The sequence below is a fragment of the Phoxinus phoxinus genome (assembly GCF_949152265.1).
Source record: "Phoxinus phoxinus genome assembly, chromosome: 10".
In the NCBI taxonomy this organism is placed as follows: domain Eukaryota; kingdom Metazoa; phylum Chordata; class Actinopteri; order Cypriniformes; family Leuciscidae; genus Phoxinus; species Phoxinus phoxinus.
In genome coordinates this window covers 20,443,485-20,464,246 of record NC_136885.1, presented here as the reverse complement: position 1 = coordinate 20,464,246, position 20,762 = coordinate 20,443,485, and the positions used below count along the sequence as shown (strand labels likewise).

General features: G+C 39.2%; 2 protein-coding genes across 4 annotated transcripts; both read right to left on the bottom strand.

Annotated features, from left to right (window-relative positions):
- Nucleotides 1–15,563: 15,563 nt before the first annotated feature.
- Nucleotides 15,564–17,266, bottom strand: tyrobp (transmembrane immune signaling adaptor TYROBP). Of its 2 annotated transcripts, none has more exons than XM_079625095.1 (5): nucleotides 17,044–17,266; nucleotides 16,503–16,526; nucleotides 16,255–16,413; nucleotides 16,108–16,172; nucleotides 15,564–15,960 (listed from the first exon to the last, which is right to left on the bottom strand). In XM_079625095.1, the coding sequence occupies exons 1-5, from the start codon at nucleotides 17,087–17,089 to the stop codon at nucleotides 15,904–15,906; spliced, it is 351 nt and encodes a 116-aa protein (XP_079481221.1). In that variant the 5' UTR covers nucleotides 17,090–17,266; the 3' UTR covers nucleotides 15,564–15,903. The 2 variants fall into 2 exon arrangements, with proteins under 2 accessions (XP_079481221.1, XP_079481220.1); XM_079625094.1 differs by having other exon boundaries at nucleotides 16,503–16,523; nucleotides 17,044–17,227.
- Nucleotides 17,267–18,162: 896 nt separating this feature from the next.
- hcst (hematopoietic cell signal transducer) lies at nucleotides 18,163–20,641 on the bottom strand. Of its 2 annotated transcripts, none has more exons than XM_079625097.1 (5): nucleotides 20,549–20,641; nucleotides 20,017–20,102; nucleotides 19,665–19,685; nucleotides 19,339–19,470; nucleotides 18,163–19,239 (listed from the first exon to the last, which is right to left on the bottom strand). In XM_079625097.1, the coding sequence occupies exons 2-5, from the start codon at nucleotides 20,057–20,059 to the stop codon at nucleotides 19,196–19,198; spliced, it is 240 nt and encodes a 79-aa protein (XP_079481223.1). In that variant the 5' UTR covers nucleotides 20,060–20,102; nucleotides 20,549–20,641; the 3' UTR covers nucleotides 18,163–19,195. The 2 variants fall into 2 exon arrangements, with proteins under 2 accessions (XP_079481223.1, XP_079481222.1); XM_079625096.1 differs by having other exon boundaries at nucleotides 20,017–20,108; nucleotides 20,551–20,594.
- Nucleotides 20,642–20,762: the final 121 nt, after the last annotated feature.

Here is a 20,762-nt window from a genome sequence, read left to right as displayed (position 1 = left end):
ACAGAGGCAGTGAATGACGCTCTTTATGACTAGGTCTTAATACCCTCAGTGAAGGAGGGTGTCAGAACCATCCAGTGTGCTGAAGAACTCGGCCTCAGTTCAAGCAGAAAGAAGGATCAGGGCAATGAATTTGTGCCCTTTTCTTATAAAACTGCATTATAAACAAGTCCAAACTCAAATTCTATGTACTGATTTTGGAGATTCACAAGTCCTGACACTGCATCAAGCCTACCATGGATGCTTTAAACAACTTCAATAAATGAGAAGCAGGAAAATGAGAGACCACTTTGAATATGCCCCTCAGGCCCTGTCACATTGCAAAGCTCCAGTGTTCTGACAAGATAAGAGGATGACCCTGTTACTGACTTTTTTTCAGGCCAAGGATCATCAATGTGACACGTATTCGCCCAGCTCACTCTGACTGGCACTTTAGTCACACAACACTCCTTTACTCACTGCCAGTGAACAATGTAGTGCTCTCTACAAATACACACCCATACACACACTTACAGAGGCGGAAAATTACCAGGGCGAGTCAGAATCAAATTATCCAATCTATTTCCCAGCACTGGCTCAGGAAAAATCTAAATTGGGTCAGAAAGTTTGATAGAGTGAACTATTTCACTTGACCCGATGTACTGAAAATGGAGACTCCTGTTTCTGGCTTCTCTCATCTTTCTTCATATGTAATTTTCATGCAAATGAAAAGGTAGGCCTAATGACAAATTTACTAATAGAACTTTTCAATTACATTTGAAGAAAGGCAATAATAATAACAATATTATACATATACATATATACTTAATAATAATATTGTTATATTCAAATTTGAAGTCACCTATATTTAGGTGTACTATACTAAAAGGTGATTATGATATATACACATTTAATCAATAATATTGATGACAATTTTTGTCAAATCGAATACTTTCTAGAATGAGAATGCCCCTCCCCCAATAGCATCTGCTAATGACTAAAAAATAGCTAATCGTGGTGCAATGATATAACTAAAGCCATACTGGCTATTTAAATGGGATGTGTTTAAAACAGGGGGGCCTTCAATATGTCCTGCCTGAACTAATGAAATATATTACCGTTTAAAAGTTACAGAAGAAGTCTCTTATGTTAGTGTTGTAGTACTCAAGACAGATCTTGGTCTCAAGACCATTATTTAAAGGTCTTGGTTTCGACTATTTGTACCTGGACTTGTTTCGGTCTCAGACTAAGAGGACACTGGATTTTATTTCAAGAATGGTCAAGACAACAACTGCGGTCACTAAATTGCAGGCTCATTGTCTGATTTATTTGTTAACATTATTAATGTGATTGGATGTAAAACTTCCTCAAATCCAATCAATAACTTATTTCTAATTCAATTTCTTTTGTTACTGTTCTGCTGGGGAAATTAAAAGGGAATTGTGTTAAATACCAAAATGAATACAAATGCCCCCCAAAACTTGCACAAAAAAGTACTTAAATGAGATTATTATTCTGGTCTTGGTCTTTGTCTTGGTTTAGGTTGTCTTAGTCTCAGCCTCAGACGTCAAGCCCACAGATTGTTAGCTGAATGTCTGATGCATGTGACACAAAAAAATGGCAAACACTTCAGGAGTTTTGAAGTCTTCATCTGATTGGTTGTATTCTACAGGATTTCCGGGAGAAGTGTGTGTCACGTTCTTTAATGGTCCAAACAATGGAAGAGAAAGGCTGTCGTGTTTACAACTGTGACAATGAGCAACAACTAGGATCAACTAAATGCTGGATTTTCAAAAGTATGTGAAGTTCCACTGTTGCACTGTTAAACTTTCACAAACTTCTTGAATGAATAATTTATTAGATGCACGCTGGTCTGATATTTTAGGGACATCAACTTTAAATTTGTACGTCTCTAAACATAACGTGGAACAAAACAAACTGTGATTGGTTGCTTTACATGTCAGTCAGATGTCCTCTCGGGCGGTCCTTGGCCAAGAAAAGCTGCAATAGTGTCCAGACCTTCTGCTGTCAGTCTGAAGTTCTGGCTACGCGAGACTAAGGTGGTCATGACTACAACACTACAACCAAGGCATTTACTTGTTTAAAAATACAGTACATTTTATTTTAAATAAAATTCTATACTGTATATTGTGGAATATTATTACAATTTAAAATAATTTTCTTCTAATTTATCTGTCTAATGAATTTTTAGCAGCCATTACTGCAGTGTCACATCATGATTCTTCACAAATCATTCATTCATGCTGATTTGGTGCTCAAAAAACATATCTTATTATTATCATCAATGTAAAAAACATTATGCTTCTTAAAATGTGTGTTGAAACTGTGACAGTTTTATCAAGATTCTTCAATGAATATAAGTTCAAAGGAACAGCATTTATTAGATTTTTTTATCCTTGCTGGATAAAACTATTGATTTCTACCAATTGAGCCCAAACTTTTAAAAAGTAGTGTGATTTCATGCAAAAACATGAATATATCATTAAATAAAACTCAGGCTACATAACCAGTTTTGTCCATCATCAGTAAAACAGTGAAGATGAATTAGCATATACTTGGTGGTGTTGGTTTGCAAATCCTCTCCCATCAGCATGTTCTTTTTCTATTTTATCAACACCAGCCTGCCGAGTGCTAACACAGAGGGAGTTTGTTTGATTTGACAGGGCACCCAATCTCCCTTAGACGATCAGGCCTCATAATGTAGCAATGGGGAGGGCAGGAAGATAACAAGGCATAAGCTAATTACAGCACCCAAGCATTTACAGCACCACATTCACTCACCCTGTCACCATCAGATTACTGAGTATTATTTGGTATTTTTCTGAACTGTGTGTTTCAAACAGTTGCACAATAACATTTCTTAAAAATAACATGAGTGCAATTAGATGAAAAAATGGGGAAGTAACAGCAGTTCAGTATCAACCCTGTTGGGTTATGCAGGGAGGGATTTACAAAGGTATATTTAAGGCTTGTGTGCTCAGTAAAAGGTCATATAATTATTCCATAATTCCAGCCAGTTTGTGTGTGTGTGTGTGTGTGTGTGTGTGTGTGTGTGTGTGTGTGTGTGTGTGTGTGTGTGTGTGTGTGTGTGTGTGTGTGTGTGTGTGTGTGTGTGTGTGACAGTGTGCGTGCTGTAAGATTGCTTGGCTATATAAACACTTAATGCCATCACAGTTGAATATGTTGAAAACTGACTTCTGAGATCATTTAGCAATGTGTTCTCACTAACTTAAAGGGCTGAATATCAGCCAAATTGTGGCTTGTTTTAAATCTAAATAATGTCTACAGGTTTTGTGAGGGCTTGGTTTAGGGGTAGGGTATAATAAAATGTATATTCATTTATTTAATGCATTTATTTGATGAAAAAGGGGCGACCATTTTCACAAAATTAGACCTTTGAAATGTCTACCTTGTTAGGATACGAGAAGGAGATGAGTGGAAGACGGCTTTTAACACTCCAAATGGCCACTATGATATCAGGTAATGCCCTTTGGGCTAGTCAATGCTCCAGACGTTTTTCAGGCACTTATTAATGATGTGCTACAAGATATGCTAAACAAGTTTGTATTTGTTTATCTTGATGATATTCTTATCTTTTTTTTTGGATTCATTTGTCTCTAGGGCATGTCCCCAATTGTTAAATTGATATATCAATAAAGTATCAATTTAAATAAACATTTAATTGTAAAAATACAAAAGGGTATTTTTTTAAGGGTTGGGTATGGCTTTGAGTCAGTGTATAGTATTTATAACTTGAATGTACATTTCCTGAAGAAAATGTGAATAGTGCTTGCAGTGGCAAAACTCGCCACTCGGTTGCTAGGGTGCGGTTAGCTAGACTTTAGCAAGATGATAAAAAAATTAGCATGCTGTTAGCATGCTTTTAGCAAGATGTTAACATGATTAGCATGTTCCTAGCATATTTAGCATGTTGCTAACATGTTTTTAACAAAAAGCTAGTATGATTAGCATGTTTTTAACAAGATGCTAGCATAATTAGCATGTTTTTAGCCAGATGCTAACATTTTTTGTGGTTGCTATGGAGTTTCTAGGCGGTTGCTAGAGTATTCAGGGCGGTTGCTAAGGTATTCTGGGTGATTGCTATGGTGTTACTAGGTGGTTGGTAGTTGTCACAGATGGTTACTATTGGAGTTCTTAGCATTTTCTTGGCATGATTTAACACTTAGCTAATCACTATTAGCATATAGCTTATCACTGCTAGCATGTGTAGCATGTAGGAAGTCCTGTTTGCTAGCATGAGTCAAAAGAGCCAACCTCCATCTCTTTACAAATTTATGATGCAGAGATATTGGTCTTGCTAAATGGTTGCTAAGGTACTCTGTTTGGTTGCTAGAGAGTTTGCTTGTCAGCTGACAATCATGAAACTTCAAATTGCTGCTTGTCACTATGAATGATATAAGCCAACTCCCATTCCTCTGTGACATTCAGAATGGAAGATATTCCTTTATGGATTTTGGTCACTAAGGTGCTCAACAATGGTTGCTAGGGCATGGCTTGATAGCTTCACAATGATCCTGAGAGACTGATTGGTCGTCTGAGTAAAATGAGCCTGCCCCCTTGTCTCTATGACACTGTGATCCAGAGCTGCAATGTGTAGGACGGCCCATTGTGAGGTATGTTCTTACAGAGCCTGTCAGCCTCTTCAAATGTGGCAAATTACACATTTCTGCGAAATCTGAGCTATGACTCGTCAAAGACTTTTTTGGCCGCTTTTTCGCCCGTGAGGCATAGCACACCTCTCCTCAAAAGGCCGCACGATTTGACGCCTCATTTGTGGGTCTGTGACAAACGGTGCGGGACGAGTTACCCACAAACTTTTGTGTGGAATAATAAAAAAGAAAGAATAATAAGTATGCAAGAGAACACTAATGTTGCTTTGCCTTTGGCAAGCACCATTAACTAATATAAACTGTAAATAAAGACAATGTTAAAAAAGCCCATTTAGACTTGTGTTTGTATGAGAGAGAACGATAAAGTATTGCTTCATGTATAATTCTTCCATTCCTGGAACATTTCAAGCCATTAAGATTCCAACATCTGCATGAATGTATACCTCATATAGAGTACATTCACGAGACCAAGCATTCAGAGTAAGTCTACTTTACTTTAAAACATAAATTCTATTTGTTGTGCTTGTGGGTTCAGTTAGGGAATGTGTTTTCATAGTCTGATAAATTATCAAGATACATAAGCCTGAAGCTGATAACTGGCTGCCAAGGTCAGGATAGATGCCACACTCCTCTATTTGTCCTGCCCAGCACATACCAAGAACTATGGTTAGATGAAGTCAAACAGTTTGTCATTCCATATATTTCAAATAAATAAGAAGGATGAAGTTAGAAAAGTAGGGATACTGCACACTCAAATGTAAATCAAAAGATAAAAATGGTTTTTAAACACTCAAATATGTATGGTAGATTTCCTCTCACACTGAGAAAAAAAATTAAGCAAACAAACCAAACCAAATTCAGAAAATAATTGGGTTTCTTTCTCTGAATATGTTCCTGCTGTTTCTTTCTGAGTAGTTCGAGCATGCCAGGCTTTGGGTAAATAGTGCACAGGAAGCAAAAGAAAGTGTTTGAAATCCTATTAGAAAAAAAAACCTGATGTAAGATTATTAAAAGATTAGCTTAACCTAGTTTTATCTGAACGCTCTCTTTGTTTGTCCATATGTCCTGCAAACAAATAGCTTTTACTCAGAATCGTGAAATATGCACTCATACACGCCACTGAATCGAACTTGTAATTATAAAAATATAATCCCAAATTCATAAAGTTTAGTTTGTACTTGACTTTTCCATATTAAATGGAACAGAACTGAGGAAGAATAACCATGTGGAATACCAAATCTGCTGAATGACTAATGTAACGGGTATATTATTTTGAAAGGAGCTTATTTTTTTGGGTACTCTTATTTTGGCAAGCGGTCTACTTTTTTGGGCGAGTGCTAAAAGTGCAGCGGGGAGAGACGAAGAAGAGCGCGCGTTCGGTGTGTGCGACTGATACAGAAGTAAATGCAGTGTCGTGATCGAGAAGCTCGTTCGTTAAAGTTGTTTCAATGGAAGATTATCGAGGATGGAGTCGAATAAAGAATAACAGCACTAAGTGAGGGGGTTATAGTGACCCACGTTTGATATTGAAGACAGTTTTGTTCCGGTGGTATGTGTTGGCTGTGAGAATGATGCAGTGACATATTGTGAAGACCACGGAAGCTCATCGTCGAGTTAATAGTTCCAAGGGACTGTTCATGTGTCCTCGAGTTTTCCCGCACGTTTCAGAGCACGTGAGACTGAGATCGCCGCAGTACGCACTTAATGCAGAGACTCTTTCGCTGATTAAAGGTTGAAGATTGTCGTTACCCTGCCATTCAAGTGACATCCCAGTTTGATTCATCTTCAGGTTGGTTTTCTTTTTGAGACAGTTTATCTGTGAAAGTTTTGGACAAAGTTGAGAGTGTTTTTTTGAACTTGCACACTTAAACACGTGATCTTCAGTTATTGCAACGCACCCAACGTCCGGACAACGAACTCTAATTCATCGTCCTACGAACTGGTATTTTCCTGATTTTTCCTTATTATTTTCCAGTGACTGAACTGATAAACGGTGAACTGTGAGTATACATTTAAAGGGACGTTTCATATAAGTGTTTATTCCGAGGTGGAATTTGATGGTATGTTTTTCTTTTGTGTTTATTTTATTTTTCTTTAAATGTGATTGTTCGAAGATGATCTTTTGAAAAGGTGAGGATTTGTGGTTGTACAAATTGTCACGTTGTAAACTACCTAATTTTGATTCATCCAAAGGGATCTGTTACATCACAAGTGAAAGGGTTTTACAACTTTAGTGTTGAAAGTGTTGGTGTGAATTCAAAAGACAACACAAAGACTGTAAATTATTTTATTTTTTATTCTTTACTTAAACAGAAGAAATAACCAATTATAAGAAAGAGAAATCTAAAGAACTAAATTGTTTGATTGTTTTTTTGCACTTATTTACAGTATATCTTTTTTATTTGAGAGCTGCTAGGGAGTAGGGAAGCTTCACTTACTTTATTAGATCTGGGGAGGGAGGAGCATAACACACTGTGTTTTCACATATGCAATTTCACTTCAGGAAGCCACCGTGTGACATTATCATACCTGAAGCCTACTCTTGTCAATCTATAGTGTTCTTCTAACACAATAAAGTAAGAAAACCACATTCACACATTAGTGTGTAACGAGGCTAAAACGTTTGGGGGGCGGGGACCAAGATCTTCCGTTGTCCAAACTTCCAGAGCAGTCATAATCCATTTTCCCTACATGACGGGCTAAATTCCCCGTTACATAAGTGGCGTCACGAACAGGATCATACTTAGCCTAATCTTGTTGTTGCTGTAGTATTCTGTCCCAGGTCTGTGAGCAAGAAGAAAAATGGCAGAACTGGAAGAACTGAAGAAGGAGTTCGCTGAAATGCAGAGGAGGTTAGCGGAGCAAGCTGGGGCATTGGATGTTGCCAGAACAGAACAGCGAGAAGCCCTGTCACTGGCCAGAGCAGTAATGGAGCAGCAAGCATCCACTCGTGCACCCCCAGCAACGATCTATATTCCAAGAGATCATAAACTTACCGATTTCACTGGCACCACAAAACCTGGAGAAGGAAGTGTGGAAGAGTGGATTGTCTCTATGAAATCAGCATTTCGAGTCATGAAGGTGCCAGAAGAAGATCAGGTGGAGCTGATAAAGCAGCACTTAAAGGGAGAGGCTAAAGATACTGTGAGGTTCATGATCGAAGAAGTGGATAACAGTGTCGAGTCCATCTTTCAGCTGCTCCAGGAAACCTATGGAGACAAGGTACCTATTGGCACTAGGTTGAAAGACTTTTATGATAGAAAACAAGCACCTGGTGAGACCATACGCGCCTATGCTTATGATTTACGTGAAAAGCTACACAAGGTGAAGCGCAGAGAGCCCAGACGAGTTTCAAATGAAGAGAGTGTTCTGAAAGAGCAGTTAGTCCTTGGACTGAGGGATGATTTCCTAAGAAGAGAAATGAAACGAAGGGTCAAGGAAGAGGAAAGATTGACTTTTGCACAGCTGATGCAAGACGCCATCACATGGTCTGAGGAAGAGGAAGCACAACCTGAAGGTAACCTGAAGACCCCTGTGCGTGCGAGAGTGGCTGTTCACACTACAGTTGCGACTGGTGACAATTCATCCTCACTGACTTTGGGAAAGTTGCACGAGGCAATAGAGAAGATAGCTGCACGGCAGGAAGAATTGTACAGAATAGTCCATAGTCAGGGGAGAGTCGGTCCACAGCCTGGTGTTATGAGAAGACAGCCTCTGAGAAACAGTGAAGGGCAATATATCTGTTACACCTGTGGTCAACCAGGTCACACCAGTCGTCGTTGTAGGCAGTTTCAGGAGTTGGGTAACCGGGGCACTGCATCATCACAAATGGGGGAAGTATCAGAGGTGTTAAGAGGAGCTTCATCGGGTGACATGGCAAGCACCAGTGGGCCTTCAGTAATCCGGAGCCATACAGCTGACTGGAATGCAGATATAGCACCAGAAACCCTAAGGGATAGTGCTTTTGGAGACTGTTTGACAGTGGATGTAAAAATAGCCGGGGTGCCCACCAAATGCTTGTTGGACACCGGTTCAGAGGTCACCACCATCTCAGAGTCTCACTTTAAACATCATTTCGGAGGACAAGAGATACAGCTGTCGTCTGCTAACTGGGTGCGCCTCACTGCTGCAAACGGACTAGACATTCCTGTCCTTGGATGTCTACAGGCAGATATAGAGTGCATGGGAAGCCTGCTTCCAGGGAAGTGTGTTTTCGTGCTCACAGACTCGAACCCCGATGTGAAGGAGATGAAGGGATTGGCCGGAATCGTGGGGATGAATGTGCTTAGTGAGTTGAAAAACCTTGTACTGTCTGGAAAGGATTTGGATAAGGAGAGCAAAGTGAGCCAACGTGCAGATGCAAATGTCAGGCGAGTGATAGCAAAAGTGAAAAAAGATGAAGGACTCTTGGGCCCAGAGGGAAGGATAGGATTTGTTAAGGTGTCGGGGAAGCAAGTTGTGATAATCCCACCCTTAAGTGAGAAGATTGTGGAAGGCCACTGCAGTATACCTCATCAAGTCAAACATCAGGTGTTGGTGGAGAGCACAGGTTCTGTTACCCTTCCAAAAGGATTGTTAGTAGCCAATGTGCTTGCAAGCCCAAAAAAGGGTAAAGTTCCGGTGCGAGTGTTAAATCTCTGTCAAGAAACTGTCAGGTTGATGCCGAGATCCAGGATTGCAGTTGTGTCTAAGCCTCAAAAAGTAGTCCCAAAGCAAATGGTGGAATTCGAAGAAGATGATGATGAGTTGCGTGTTAAACGACATGTACAGTGCAGCATTAAGAGTGAGAGTCAGCCCGAACAACTGTCAATTCCAGTTCAGATGAATCAGGACGGACTGTCTGAGATTCAACGGGAGGAGCTAAATACTCTGCTGACACGTTATAGTGATGTGTTCTCCAAGAGTGACACAGACTATGGATACACAACAACAGTGACACATAGCATACCTACTGGAGATGCTCAGCCAATAAAACAACGCCATCGACGAGTCCCACCTCACGTTTTTCAAGAGTTCAAGAGACATGTGCAGGATCTTGTCAGTCAAGGTGTACTAAACGAGAGTCGCAGTCCGTGGGCCTCACCTGCAGTCATTGTGATAAAGAAAGACGGAAGTGTCCGTTTCTGCTGCGACTACAGGAGACTCAACCAAGTCACATTTAAGGATGCCTACCCCCTTCCGCGTGTGGAGGAATCCTTGGATGCTTTGGGGAATGCACAGTTGTTTTCCACACTGGATCTCACGGCAGGTTATTTTCAAGTGGCGGTAAATGAATCAGATCGGGAGAAGACTGCTGTCACAACTCCGTTCGGGTTGTTTGAGTGGACACGGATGCCGTTTGGATTATGCAACGCTCCGGCCACCTTTCAGCGGTTGATGAGTGCAGCATTAGGTGATCTGGCCTTTGACGTTCTCTTGATCTATCTTGACGATATTATCGTGTTTTCTGTGGATTTCAAGAGCCATTGTGAGAAGTTGGAGCTTGTGTTCTCAAGGTTGCGTCAGCACGGACTGAAGCTGAAACCGAGTAAATGTTTCCTCCTGAGACCAGAGGTCCGGTTCTTGGGACACATCATTTCGTCAAAGGGAGTTCAGGTGGACAAGGACAAGGTTCAGTGCTTGGATGTGTGGCCTTCACCTACGAATGTTAGGGAGGTTAGACAGCTGCTGGGATTTATGAGTTACTATCGTCGATTTGTTCCAAGATTCGCACAGCTGGCAAAGCCCCTACATGCCCTGGTGGGAAAAGGTAACAAAGGCAAGTCAGCAGAAGCGTTTGTGTGGAGTGATGAGTGTCATTCCGCATTCAGCAAGTTAAAGAGTTGTCTCATGTCACCTCCGATTCTGGCTTACCCTGATTTCCAGTGTCCGTTCATACTTACGACGGATGGGAGCCTCAATGGACTTGGAGCCATTCTCAGTCAAAAGCAGGGGGGCGTTGAACGTGTCATTGCTTATGCGAGCAGAGGTCTAAAGGGATCGGAGAGAAATGACAAATATTACAGTGCCTTCAAGTTGGAGTTACTTGCCCTTAAATGGGCAGTAACTGAGAAATTTAAGGAATACCTGATATTTGCAAAATTTCAGGTTATTACTGACCACAACCCTCTTCGCTACCTGGAGACAGCCAACCTCGGAGCAGTGGAACAGCGTTGGTCTGCACAGTTAGCAGAGTTCAACTTTGATGTGTGTTACAAGCCTGGCAGACAGAACATCAATGCTGACGTTCTTTCTAGGATTCCCTGGGGTATGGAACCCGAGGAGGATGACAATGGGAAAGACTTCATTCGGTTGACATCTGACGAGGTACGGGCATGCCTGTGGCCAGGTAAAGAAGAAGGGGTTGACAAGTCTTCAGTCCGAGTTGCCAAACAAGCAGCTATAAGGAAGGGCATTGATGGTTATAGCTGGTCATCCATCAAAGAGCAACAGAGGAATGATCCTTGTATAGCACCTGTGTACAACGCTGTACTCGAGAACAGGAGGCTTGTGACACGTAGTTTCCGGGATTTGGAAACCCAGCAAAAGAAGCTAGCTAGACAGTTGGAGCGTTTGAAATTAAGACATGAAGTGCTGTTCCGAGTGATTACAGACCCAAGAGACGGGGAGGAGATTTGGCAGTTGGTAGTGCCTGAGTCTTTGTGGGAAAAAGTGTATAAGGGAGTCCATGAACATGGAGGACATTTTGGTAGCAGGAGTACATTAGAGCAGATGCGACAGAGCTATTATTGGCCCACAATGGCCAATGATGTACAAACCTGGGTAACTCAGTGTCGAAGATGTACCCTAGCTAAGGATGTATTCCCCAAGATTCGTGCGCCTATGACCTGCACCAACGTAACCGCACCTCTAGAAGTTCTTGCCATGGATTACACTGTGCTTGAGAGATCAGCAGGGGGTTATGAGAATGTTCTTGTGCTTACGGACATGTTTACAAGATTTACTGTGGCGATCCCGACCAAAAATCAGACAGCACTTACCACCGCCAGAGCCCTCATACGACACTGGTTTGTCTGCTATGGGTGTCCCGCCCGATTGCACTCGGATCAAGGCAGATGTTTCGAGGCAGGCGTAATCAAGGAGCTCTGTAAATTGTATGGAATCAGCAAGAGTCGCACCAGTCCTTATCATCCACAAGGGAACGCGCAGTGCGAAAGGTTCAATCGCACGATGCACGACATGCTGCGAACATTACCTGCGGAAAAGAAAAAGGATTGGAAAACTTACCTGCCTGAACTTGTGATGGCCTACAATAGCCACGTTCATTCATCGACCGGTTACTCTCCATTTTATTTAATGTTTGGACGGGACGCAAGGCTGCCCATGGATGTCCTAGGAGGAAAAGATCTGTCTGATGATGAGGTGGATGATCTAGATGAGTGGGTGAAGAATCACCATGAACGCCTGAGAACTGCAGTGGAGACGGCAAAGGTAACTGCTCAAGAAGCCTCCAGGAGAAGGAAGAGGGTCTATGACCGCAAGGCTTCAGGAGCGCTCATTAGACCTGGTGACAGAGTATTGTTGCGTAACCACAAGTTTAGAGGACGAAACAAAATCCAAGATAAGTGGGAGTCTGTACCGTATTTGGTAGTGCAGCAAAATCACGCAGGTTTACCAGTCTTTACTGTACGTCCTGAGCAGGGAGGTTCCACAAAGGTCGTTCACAGGGATCAATTGAGACACTGTACTTTCCCCACACCCACAAGGCAGGTTGCACATGCAAGTAGAGAAAAAGAATTGTCAGACTCACACTCACAAGACATTGTTTACATTCCATATACTTCACACTTACCAAACACGTGCTTACCTCGGGAAGTCGAGGGTGGAGTGGTATGTGAGGGGGTAATGTAGCTGGGAGTGAGAGAGTAGACACAGGTCAAGATGGGGAATCTGAAGACTCTGACATTTCAGAGGCTGACACTAGTGTGGTACCTGATCTTAGACGTTCGAAGAGGGAAACCCAGGGTAGGATGCCTGTGAGATATAAGGATGATTACATTCTGAAATAAGAGTCCAGAAGGTTCTGTAACTTGTAAGGTATTGGGAGAAAAAGTCATGTACAATGTGATATCTTCCTAACATGTTGTTTTATGTTTCAGAAGATGAATCTGCCAGAGATGTCAATGAAGTGGCAGGGTTTAGTAGGGGGGAATGTAACGGGTATATTATTTTGAAAGGAGCTTATTTTTTTGGGTACTCTTATTTTGGCAAGCGGTCTACTTTTTTGGGCGAGTGCTAAAAGTGCAGCGGGGAGAGACGAAGAAGAGCGCGCGTTCGGTGTGTGCGACTGATACAGAAGTAAATGCAGTGTCGTGATCGAGAAGCTCGTTCGTTAAAGTTGTTTCAATGGAAGATTATCGAGGATGGAGTCGAATAAAGAATAACAGCACTAAGTGAGGGGGTTATAGTGACCCACGTTTGATATTGAAGACAGTTTTGTTCCGGTGGTATGTGTTGGCTGTGAGAATGATGCAGTGACATATTGTGAAGACCACGGAAGCTCATCGTCGAGTTAATAGTTCCAAGGGACTGTTCATGTGTCCTCGAGTTTTCCCGCACGTTTCAGAGCACGTGAGACTGAGATCGCCGCAGTACGCACTTAATGCAGAGACTCTTTCGCTGATTAAAGGTTGAAGATTGTCGTTACCCTGCCATTCAAGTGACATCCCAGTTTGATTCATCTTCAGGTTGGTTTTCTTTTTGAGACAGTTTATCTGTGAAAGTTTTGGACAAAGTTGAGAGTGTTTTTTTGAACTTGCACACTTAAACACGTGATCTTCAGTTATTGCAACGCACCCAACGTCCGGACAACGAACTCTAATTCATCGTCCTACGAACTGGTATTTTCCTGATTTTTCCTTATTATTTTCCAGTGACTGAACTGATAAACGGTGAACTGTGAGTATACATTTAAAGGGACGTTTCATATAAGTGTTTATTCCGAGGTGGAATTTGATGGTATGTTTTTCTTTTGTGTTTATTTTATTTTTCTTTAAATGTGATTGTTCGAAGATGATCTTTTGAAAAGGTGAGGATTTGTGGTTGTACAAATTGTCACGTTGTAAACTACCTAATTTTGATTCATCCAAAGGGATCTGTTACATCACAAGTGAAAGGGTTTTACAACTTTAGTGTTGAAAGTGTTGGTGTGAATTCAAAAGACAACACAAAGACTGTAAATTATTTTATTTTTTATTCTTTACTTAAACAGAAGAAATAACCAATTATAAGAAAGAGAAATCTAAAGAACTAAATTGTTTGATTGTTTTTTTGCACTTATTTACAGTATATCTTTTTTATTTGAGAGCTGCTAGGGAGTAGGGAAGCTTCACTTACTTTATTAGATCTGGGGAGGGAGGAGCATAACACACTGTGTTTTCACATATGCAATTTCACTTCAGGAAGCCACCGTGTGACATTATCATACCTGAAGCCTACTCTTGTCAATCTATAGTGTTCTTCTAACACAATAAAGTAAGAAAACCACATTCACACATTAGTGTGTAACGAGGCTAAAACGTTTGGGGGGCGGGGACCAAGATCTTCCGTTGTCCAAACTTCCAGAGCAGTCATAATCCATTTTCCCTACATGACGGGCTAAATTCCCCGTTACATTATACATGCAGGAGATAGCTAGTAAACACTTACCATTAGGCCCGAATCAACTAGGCTACCTGAACTAGCCTAGCTATGCAAGATCGTTATGTCGCCAGCCGCTTAAAATGCTTGAGATGTTGAAAGCATAAAGGATTCTGATTGGCTGTCAATGTTTTTACGGTTTATCAGCTGGGGAAAAGCGTTCTGTAAGTGATTCCAACGATATCGTTCCTCTGCCTCTGTATCAAACTAACCACTTCAAAAGTTATACATGAATTTTGAACAATATCCGTTCTTATCTTTTGACAACTTTGATTAACTTTTTTGATCCACTTTAAATGTTGACTAGGCTACTGGTGTGGATATTAATGAGAACGATTATTAAAACCTTACCTCCTCTTTTTTACTAGTCTTTTCCTGACTAAACTTTCTCTTTAGTCCACTGTGGAGGTGAAAGTTAGCAAATAACAAAATCTAAAACTGCAAAACAATTTTGCTGTCAACCTATTGGATGCTGTCAATTTCCCATCTGTTCTAATAGGCTACTTGAAAACCAACACAGCTGGCTTCACAGTTTGTGCTCTGTGTAATCTGGCTTATTACGTCAAAGTATGATTCAAAGTTGGCTGTTTTAAACAGCCTTGGCTGTTAGTCCAGCATGTCTTAGAAATAAATATGTGCTTTTTGCTACTTCAAGGTTTCTCAGAATATTCACAAAAACGTCTCTTGTTCGCAAAGACAAACAAAATATTGAATCTGTTGTAGATCAAGAAGACATTAAGGTAAAGTGCACCGAGAGGAGCTTCAAAATAGGACATGAATGATATGAAGAATGATAAGTCTGAAGACAGACAGAGTATACGCTGGATGTAACATGTAGCACACTGAGATAATAGTGCACTCTTGTGGACGTTTCAAGTGGTCACACTTAATCTTGGAGCAAATTTAAATGGCTCTCTATGCCAAGCCAAGTCAAGCACCCTTCAGTTTCATTTCCTTGATTGTCTTTGTTTTAATATAATCACACTTGACTTACATAGAGCAGCATATCAGTAATAGTGGAAATGCTCATAAGTACATATAGCTACGTTTCAGGATTCAGGATTTAAAATTCAGGACTTAAGACATTCATCATCACCAAAAAAAAAAAAAGAAAAGATCCCTATTGTCTAACTGACTCACTGCGGTCATGCGATTTCTAAACAGGTCCGCTATACACAGTGTCCACTTCCTTAGCCACACAAAAAAACAGTGCATGATCGGTGTGGCTTCATGCATCTTTCTATTCCACATGTTGTCTATAAAAAGCAGACATAAAATGATCAAAGGCCACGCAATCAAAATATAACATATTTATTTATACATGAATAACAAGGGAATTATATTCTGATATAGTTTCATTACAAAGATATATTATGAATAAATAAAAATTACACCAACTGTGACAGCTATATTATAATTGTATTTATTTATATTCCTGTTTTTATATGTATACAACCAATCACAAACATTAAAAAAAAAAATACAAATTGTTTGCATAAATCAATTACTATAGCTTATTTAGGGTAAATACACATTTGTATGATGCAGTTTGGCAACTTAATGAACTTATGCAATCTCAAAATATTCTTGGGTGTGTACGCGAACCATTATTAACATTACATGTCACACGGCCACCTCATTTCCGATACTGCTGAAGATCACTGTATATATCTGATTGGACTCCATAAAGTTCCTGTCAAACCATTTTGAAAATTAGTACATGCATACACACATTTATGTTGAGATTTAACCAAAATTGGTATTAAAACTCACAAATACTTTCCATTTATAATAAATACTGATTTATATATACACATCAACCTGATATTGCTCAGTTTACCTGATAAGGTGATTCTACTTCAATTGTCTTTGACCTCATTGATGGCTGGTGATTTTTTGCTTTGCCTTAACATCAGAAAAATGTGTTACTTCGACTGGAACTCATTGTCGTGATTCTTTTTTTGATTTCTCAAACAAACAGACATACCTGACCCATAGCAACTGGTCTGCGCATGTAAACTTCTTTTCCTTTTCTGATGGGAAACAAAACAGTAGATTGAGAGAGCGATGAGGAGCGTGAGGATGATGTCACACGTGATGATTCCAATAACCACTCCAATGTCCAACTGGTAACATGAACTGCAGTCTGAGAATCAGAAAACACATTGGCACACTAATGCTATGTGCAAAAAGAAGATTCAGCTGAATTTCAGAGATCTTTGGAGAGTTTATTACCTTGATTCCCCTCAACAAAGCCTGCTGATGAAAGTGAGAAGGGAAAAGAAACATTTTTATTATAGCATGTTCTCAAATCAATCAACAGAATTGAAAATGCCATTTCATCTTGATTACTTGCAAACGGTAAAAAAAAAAAAAAAAAAGTTGGCACCTTAAATTTTTTAATACAATCAACTTGGATGTTTAAGTCCAAGGATGTTTAAGTTTAAGGATGTTTAACTTGGATGTTAATGTAATTAAACTGACTTTAAAAAATTAGTTGAATTTTATATAACTGATATAAAAATGTTGAAAATTGCTTGACTTATTTTAATGAGTTAAAGCAATGTAAAAACATGTTGTCATAACTTATTGATCATAAAAGTTATCACAGTGTGCAAATACACATAAAACCACAAACAAAACACATAAAAAAATAGTTCTGCAATTCAGCTTTTTTTTTAATGCTAATGATTTCAACTAATGAAGAACAATATAAAAAAAGTTTAAGTAAGTTCATTTATACTTAAAACCTATGAAAGTTTGTAAATGAACTCACCAAAAAGTCCATTCATAGGGACCATTAGGTATAGAATCCTTCTCATGATGAGCGCAGAATTACTCAGGGTTGGTGCAGCACTGACTTAAGGTTTCTTTAAAACAGCGCAATACGCCTTTCTGGCTGTGAGCTAGAACACCTTGAATATCAGAGTGAATTATATGGAAATTGCCTGTGTGTGGAAAATCACTGAGTGTGTGTTAATGACTTATCACCATCCATCAAAATAGAACCAAATGATACTGGGGAGGAGCTACATGTGCTTGTGCTGAGGTAACAGTCTCTCTTCTCCCTTGCTCTCTCACCTACATCCCCACACACACACTTAACCTATAGTTCAGGATTTCATGTGTTTACATTTTATCCTGTCAATGTTAGAATATAGGCTATTTCTAGCCTTATAGTACAATATTAAAATACATTGGAAACTAAATCTGAGCATACAGTTCATTTACATGTCTCTTTCGAATGCCCTTCTTAGTACTGTACATGTAGTTGCACTTCGCAGTAAGTTAGGTTCGTGAGTAAGCGGCTAGTGAGAGGGACCTGGTTGTTAATGCGGTTAAAAGTCTCACTGCACAGGATGTGACTACTAAAGCCAGTATCTGATCCCCTCAAACAGGTAGAAAAAAACCCTACTATATCCTGTTCCACTTACCATTTTATTTAAAAAGGTGTTTTTAAATAACATTTTAAAAACACATTTTATTTAAAAATATGTTTTTCTTAGCAAAGTGCTTCAGTGATACAGGTGTGTGTGTACTTCATTCTCCCATAAAGACCTGCCCTGTTAGGAGGACAAACTAACTTATGAGGTACAGTCACAATCTGTCAGATAAATGACGTTTGCCTTAAAGCACTCGAGCTTTTTAAAGATTATTATGCTTCATTTTGACGTTTGTATTTATATACTGGGTGATAATATGAAGATTTAAATGCATTTCAATGGATACTGCAGATGTGATACATAATTATAAGCTATTATATTGTTGTGGTGTAAATATTGAATCCCTGTTTCTGTAAGCAACAGACAGCATAAAAGTGTTAAAGTATTTAAATTAAGATTTTAAACAATTACAATTATTCCAAAATATTCAAATAAGAGTGATCAGCTACATTGGTGACAAAATTGTTACATTTTATTGATAATTGCAAATAAATCTAGAAATTTAAGTGATGAAAACGGTAAAGATTCATTTCTTTCTACTTCCCCTTTTTTCCGGTGGAGGAGTCACAGTCTTGTGCTTGTTTTAGACACAGGAATTTCTGGGAGATTCCAGAGCAAGGTCATTTGAAACTTTTCATATTTATAACAACAAGAACAGGCTTGTGTAAAAGCACATATGTACAGCCAGGACACGTTTTTTCCCTCTCTTTGCTGATATTTTGTGGGTTAACAATCCGCAGAAATGAAGACCTTTTCTTGCGCTCGGTTATCAGCTCAGAACAAATGTGATTGGAGAAAGTCAAGATAGATAACAGAGCACACAGCAAATGTTAATCTACATATACAAATCTGCAATACACACTTGCAAAATAAATTGTGTTGTGCAGAAGATCAAATAAATCCACTTTTTAAAAAGATCTAAGATTTATTAATTGTTCAATTATATGCATAGAAATGATACAGAATACCAAACAGTGCAGCGGAATATAAGAACTTTGCATATTAAGCTATGATGCCATAGACTCAAATTATAACCATACTAATAAACTAAAGCTGTTGCAAAGAAACTGAGATGGCATCATGTCTATCTTATACAGCCCTGGTTCTTACATTGACGCATGTAGAAACAATGCATAATTGCAAACTTTTATGAACAAAATGAGGGAAGTGTTTTGTTTTTTAATCATTTTATACTCATAGAGCAAGAAAATAGTAGTGAGACAGAACTATCCACTAGCTGGCAGTATTTTTCCTTACTGTAGTTATTGCTGTTGGTAATCTACTAGATCGAGTTAATAATCTTAGTTTCCAGTGTGATTTTGAATGACAGATAACGTCATTTTGTATTATCTACAAGATAACTAGAAGACTTAAGAGTGCAGAGCCGTGTATTCAAACTGTGCCAAAAAGTAAATATAAAATCCTATTATCATATGTCACATGATATTAAATGTCATCGAGTCCATGTCAGTCTTCAAAATATCCTCATGTTTGGCAGTTTGCTCTGACATTCATGTAGACTTCGTCAGCTAAAAAAAAATACATCAACACAAGCATGTTAAATGTCTTCTTGCATGGCAATTACAGGATTGCTAGAGAAATTAAGTAGCGTGTGCATAATTTCTGACCCTTTTCTTTCTTTTGTCTGCGCTTGCTGGCATACCAGTAGGTGGTAAAAACAATGAAGATCGTCACTGCAACATCAGCGAATATTATACCTGCCATAGTGCCAGAGCCGATGCCATAGCATGAGCCTTTGTCTATGGGAAAGAATAACTGTGTATGTGAAATACCGTACACATACAGTTAAAAACATTCATGTAAAGAAATGTAAACAGGTACAGTATATTGTGCATGAGTCAGTCGAATATCTATAGGATTTATATGCTTATTAAATGTAGCCTAACTGACTGAACATGCTAACCAAAACAAAGCTCACAATATCAATTCTTACCTTCAACAGCACTGACCATAGCTTTATAAAGGTTAGGAAGAAAAAGAAACACAAGTAATGTAGATAGGTCAACTTTTTATAGTGATGTAAAAATATATGGTAATCAAGTTTTAGAAAAAAAATGCAGCAAGATAACAACAATAAATGATGGCCACAATCATCAATGTGACAAACTTCAGACAAAAATTTGCGATGAGTGAAAATTCACACCCACACAGGAGCTAATGCACACTGTTAATCTGCATTAGCAGAGTGCCCACAGCCCACATCTAACAGGATATTGTTGCAAATATGCAATGCACGGTGGTCTCAAACAAAAAGCAAGAGGTGGAAAAAAACGAGTCTCACCTACCTAACAGAGAGAGGAAAAAATATGTAAGGCCGTTCTTTGTCATTTCCTGTGTTTGAAACTTGGGTGATCTTGTTCCTTCACCAAACCTAACAAAAGAAAATGTCCAAATTAGAAAAATATGCAAAAGCGCCTATAATATAACTAATATTTAAACATTAATGTTTACTTTCGTACGTAGGCTATAAATTAAGTCATAAGTTAGGCTATATAATGTATTATATATCGCCAACAAGTTATTCAATTTACGATAAAGGCAACATTTAACCTGCAAAGAAATCTGGTAAGTCAAGTGACAACATTGAACTATTGTACTGCAACCGACTGCAACATATAAAATGTAACATTAGCACAAGCGTTAGCGTAGGCTATAGTCTCACAGAATTTAATAAAACATTATTGCCCGTTTTAAAAGTCGTTAAATAAGACGACCACAAGAGAACGATTGAATGAAACAATGTTGCAGTTTAATGTTTCAACGCGCATTTTAAAATGAAAATAGAGGTTACTTTAAAACAACGAGGAGAGTCCTTACCAGATAAGTGATGTGCAGCTATTCGTTTGATCTTTGATGACATTTTGCTCATCGATTAACCTTCCGCCCACTCGGTTTATTTTCCTTTATGCGTCATTGGAGTTGGTTTAACCTATGAACACCCCCCCCCCCCCCCCCCAAATGAGCTAAATAGACCCTTGCTGGCGAATAAAAAATCTGAATACACCCATAAAGAGTTGTCTATTATCCAACA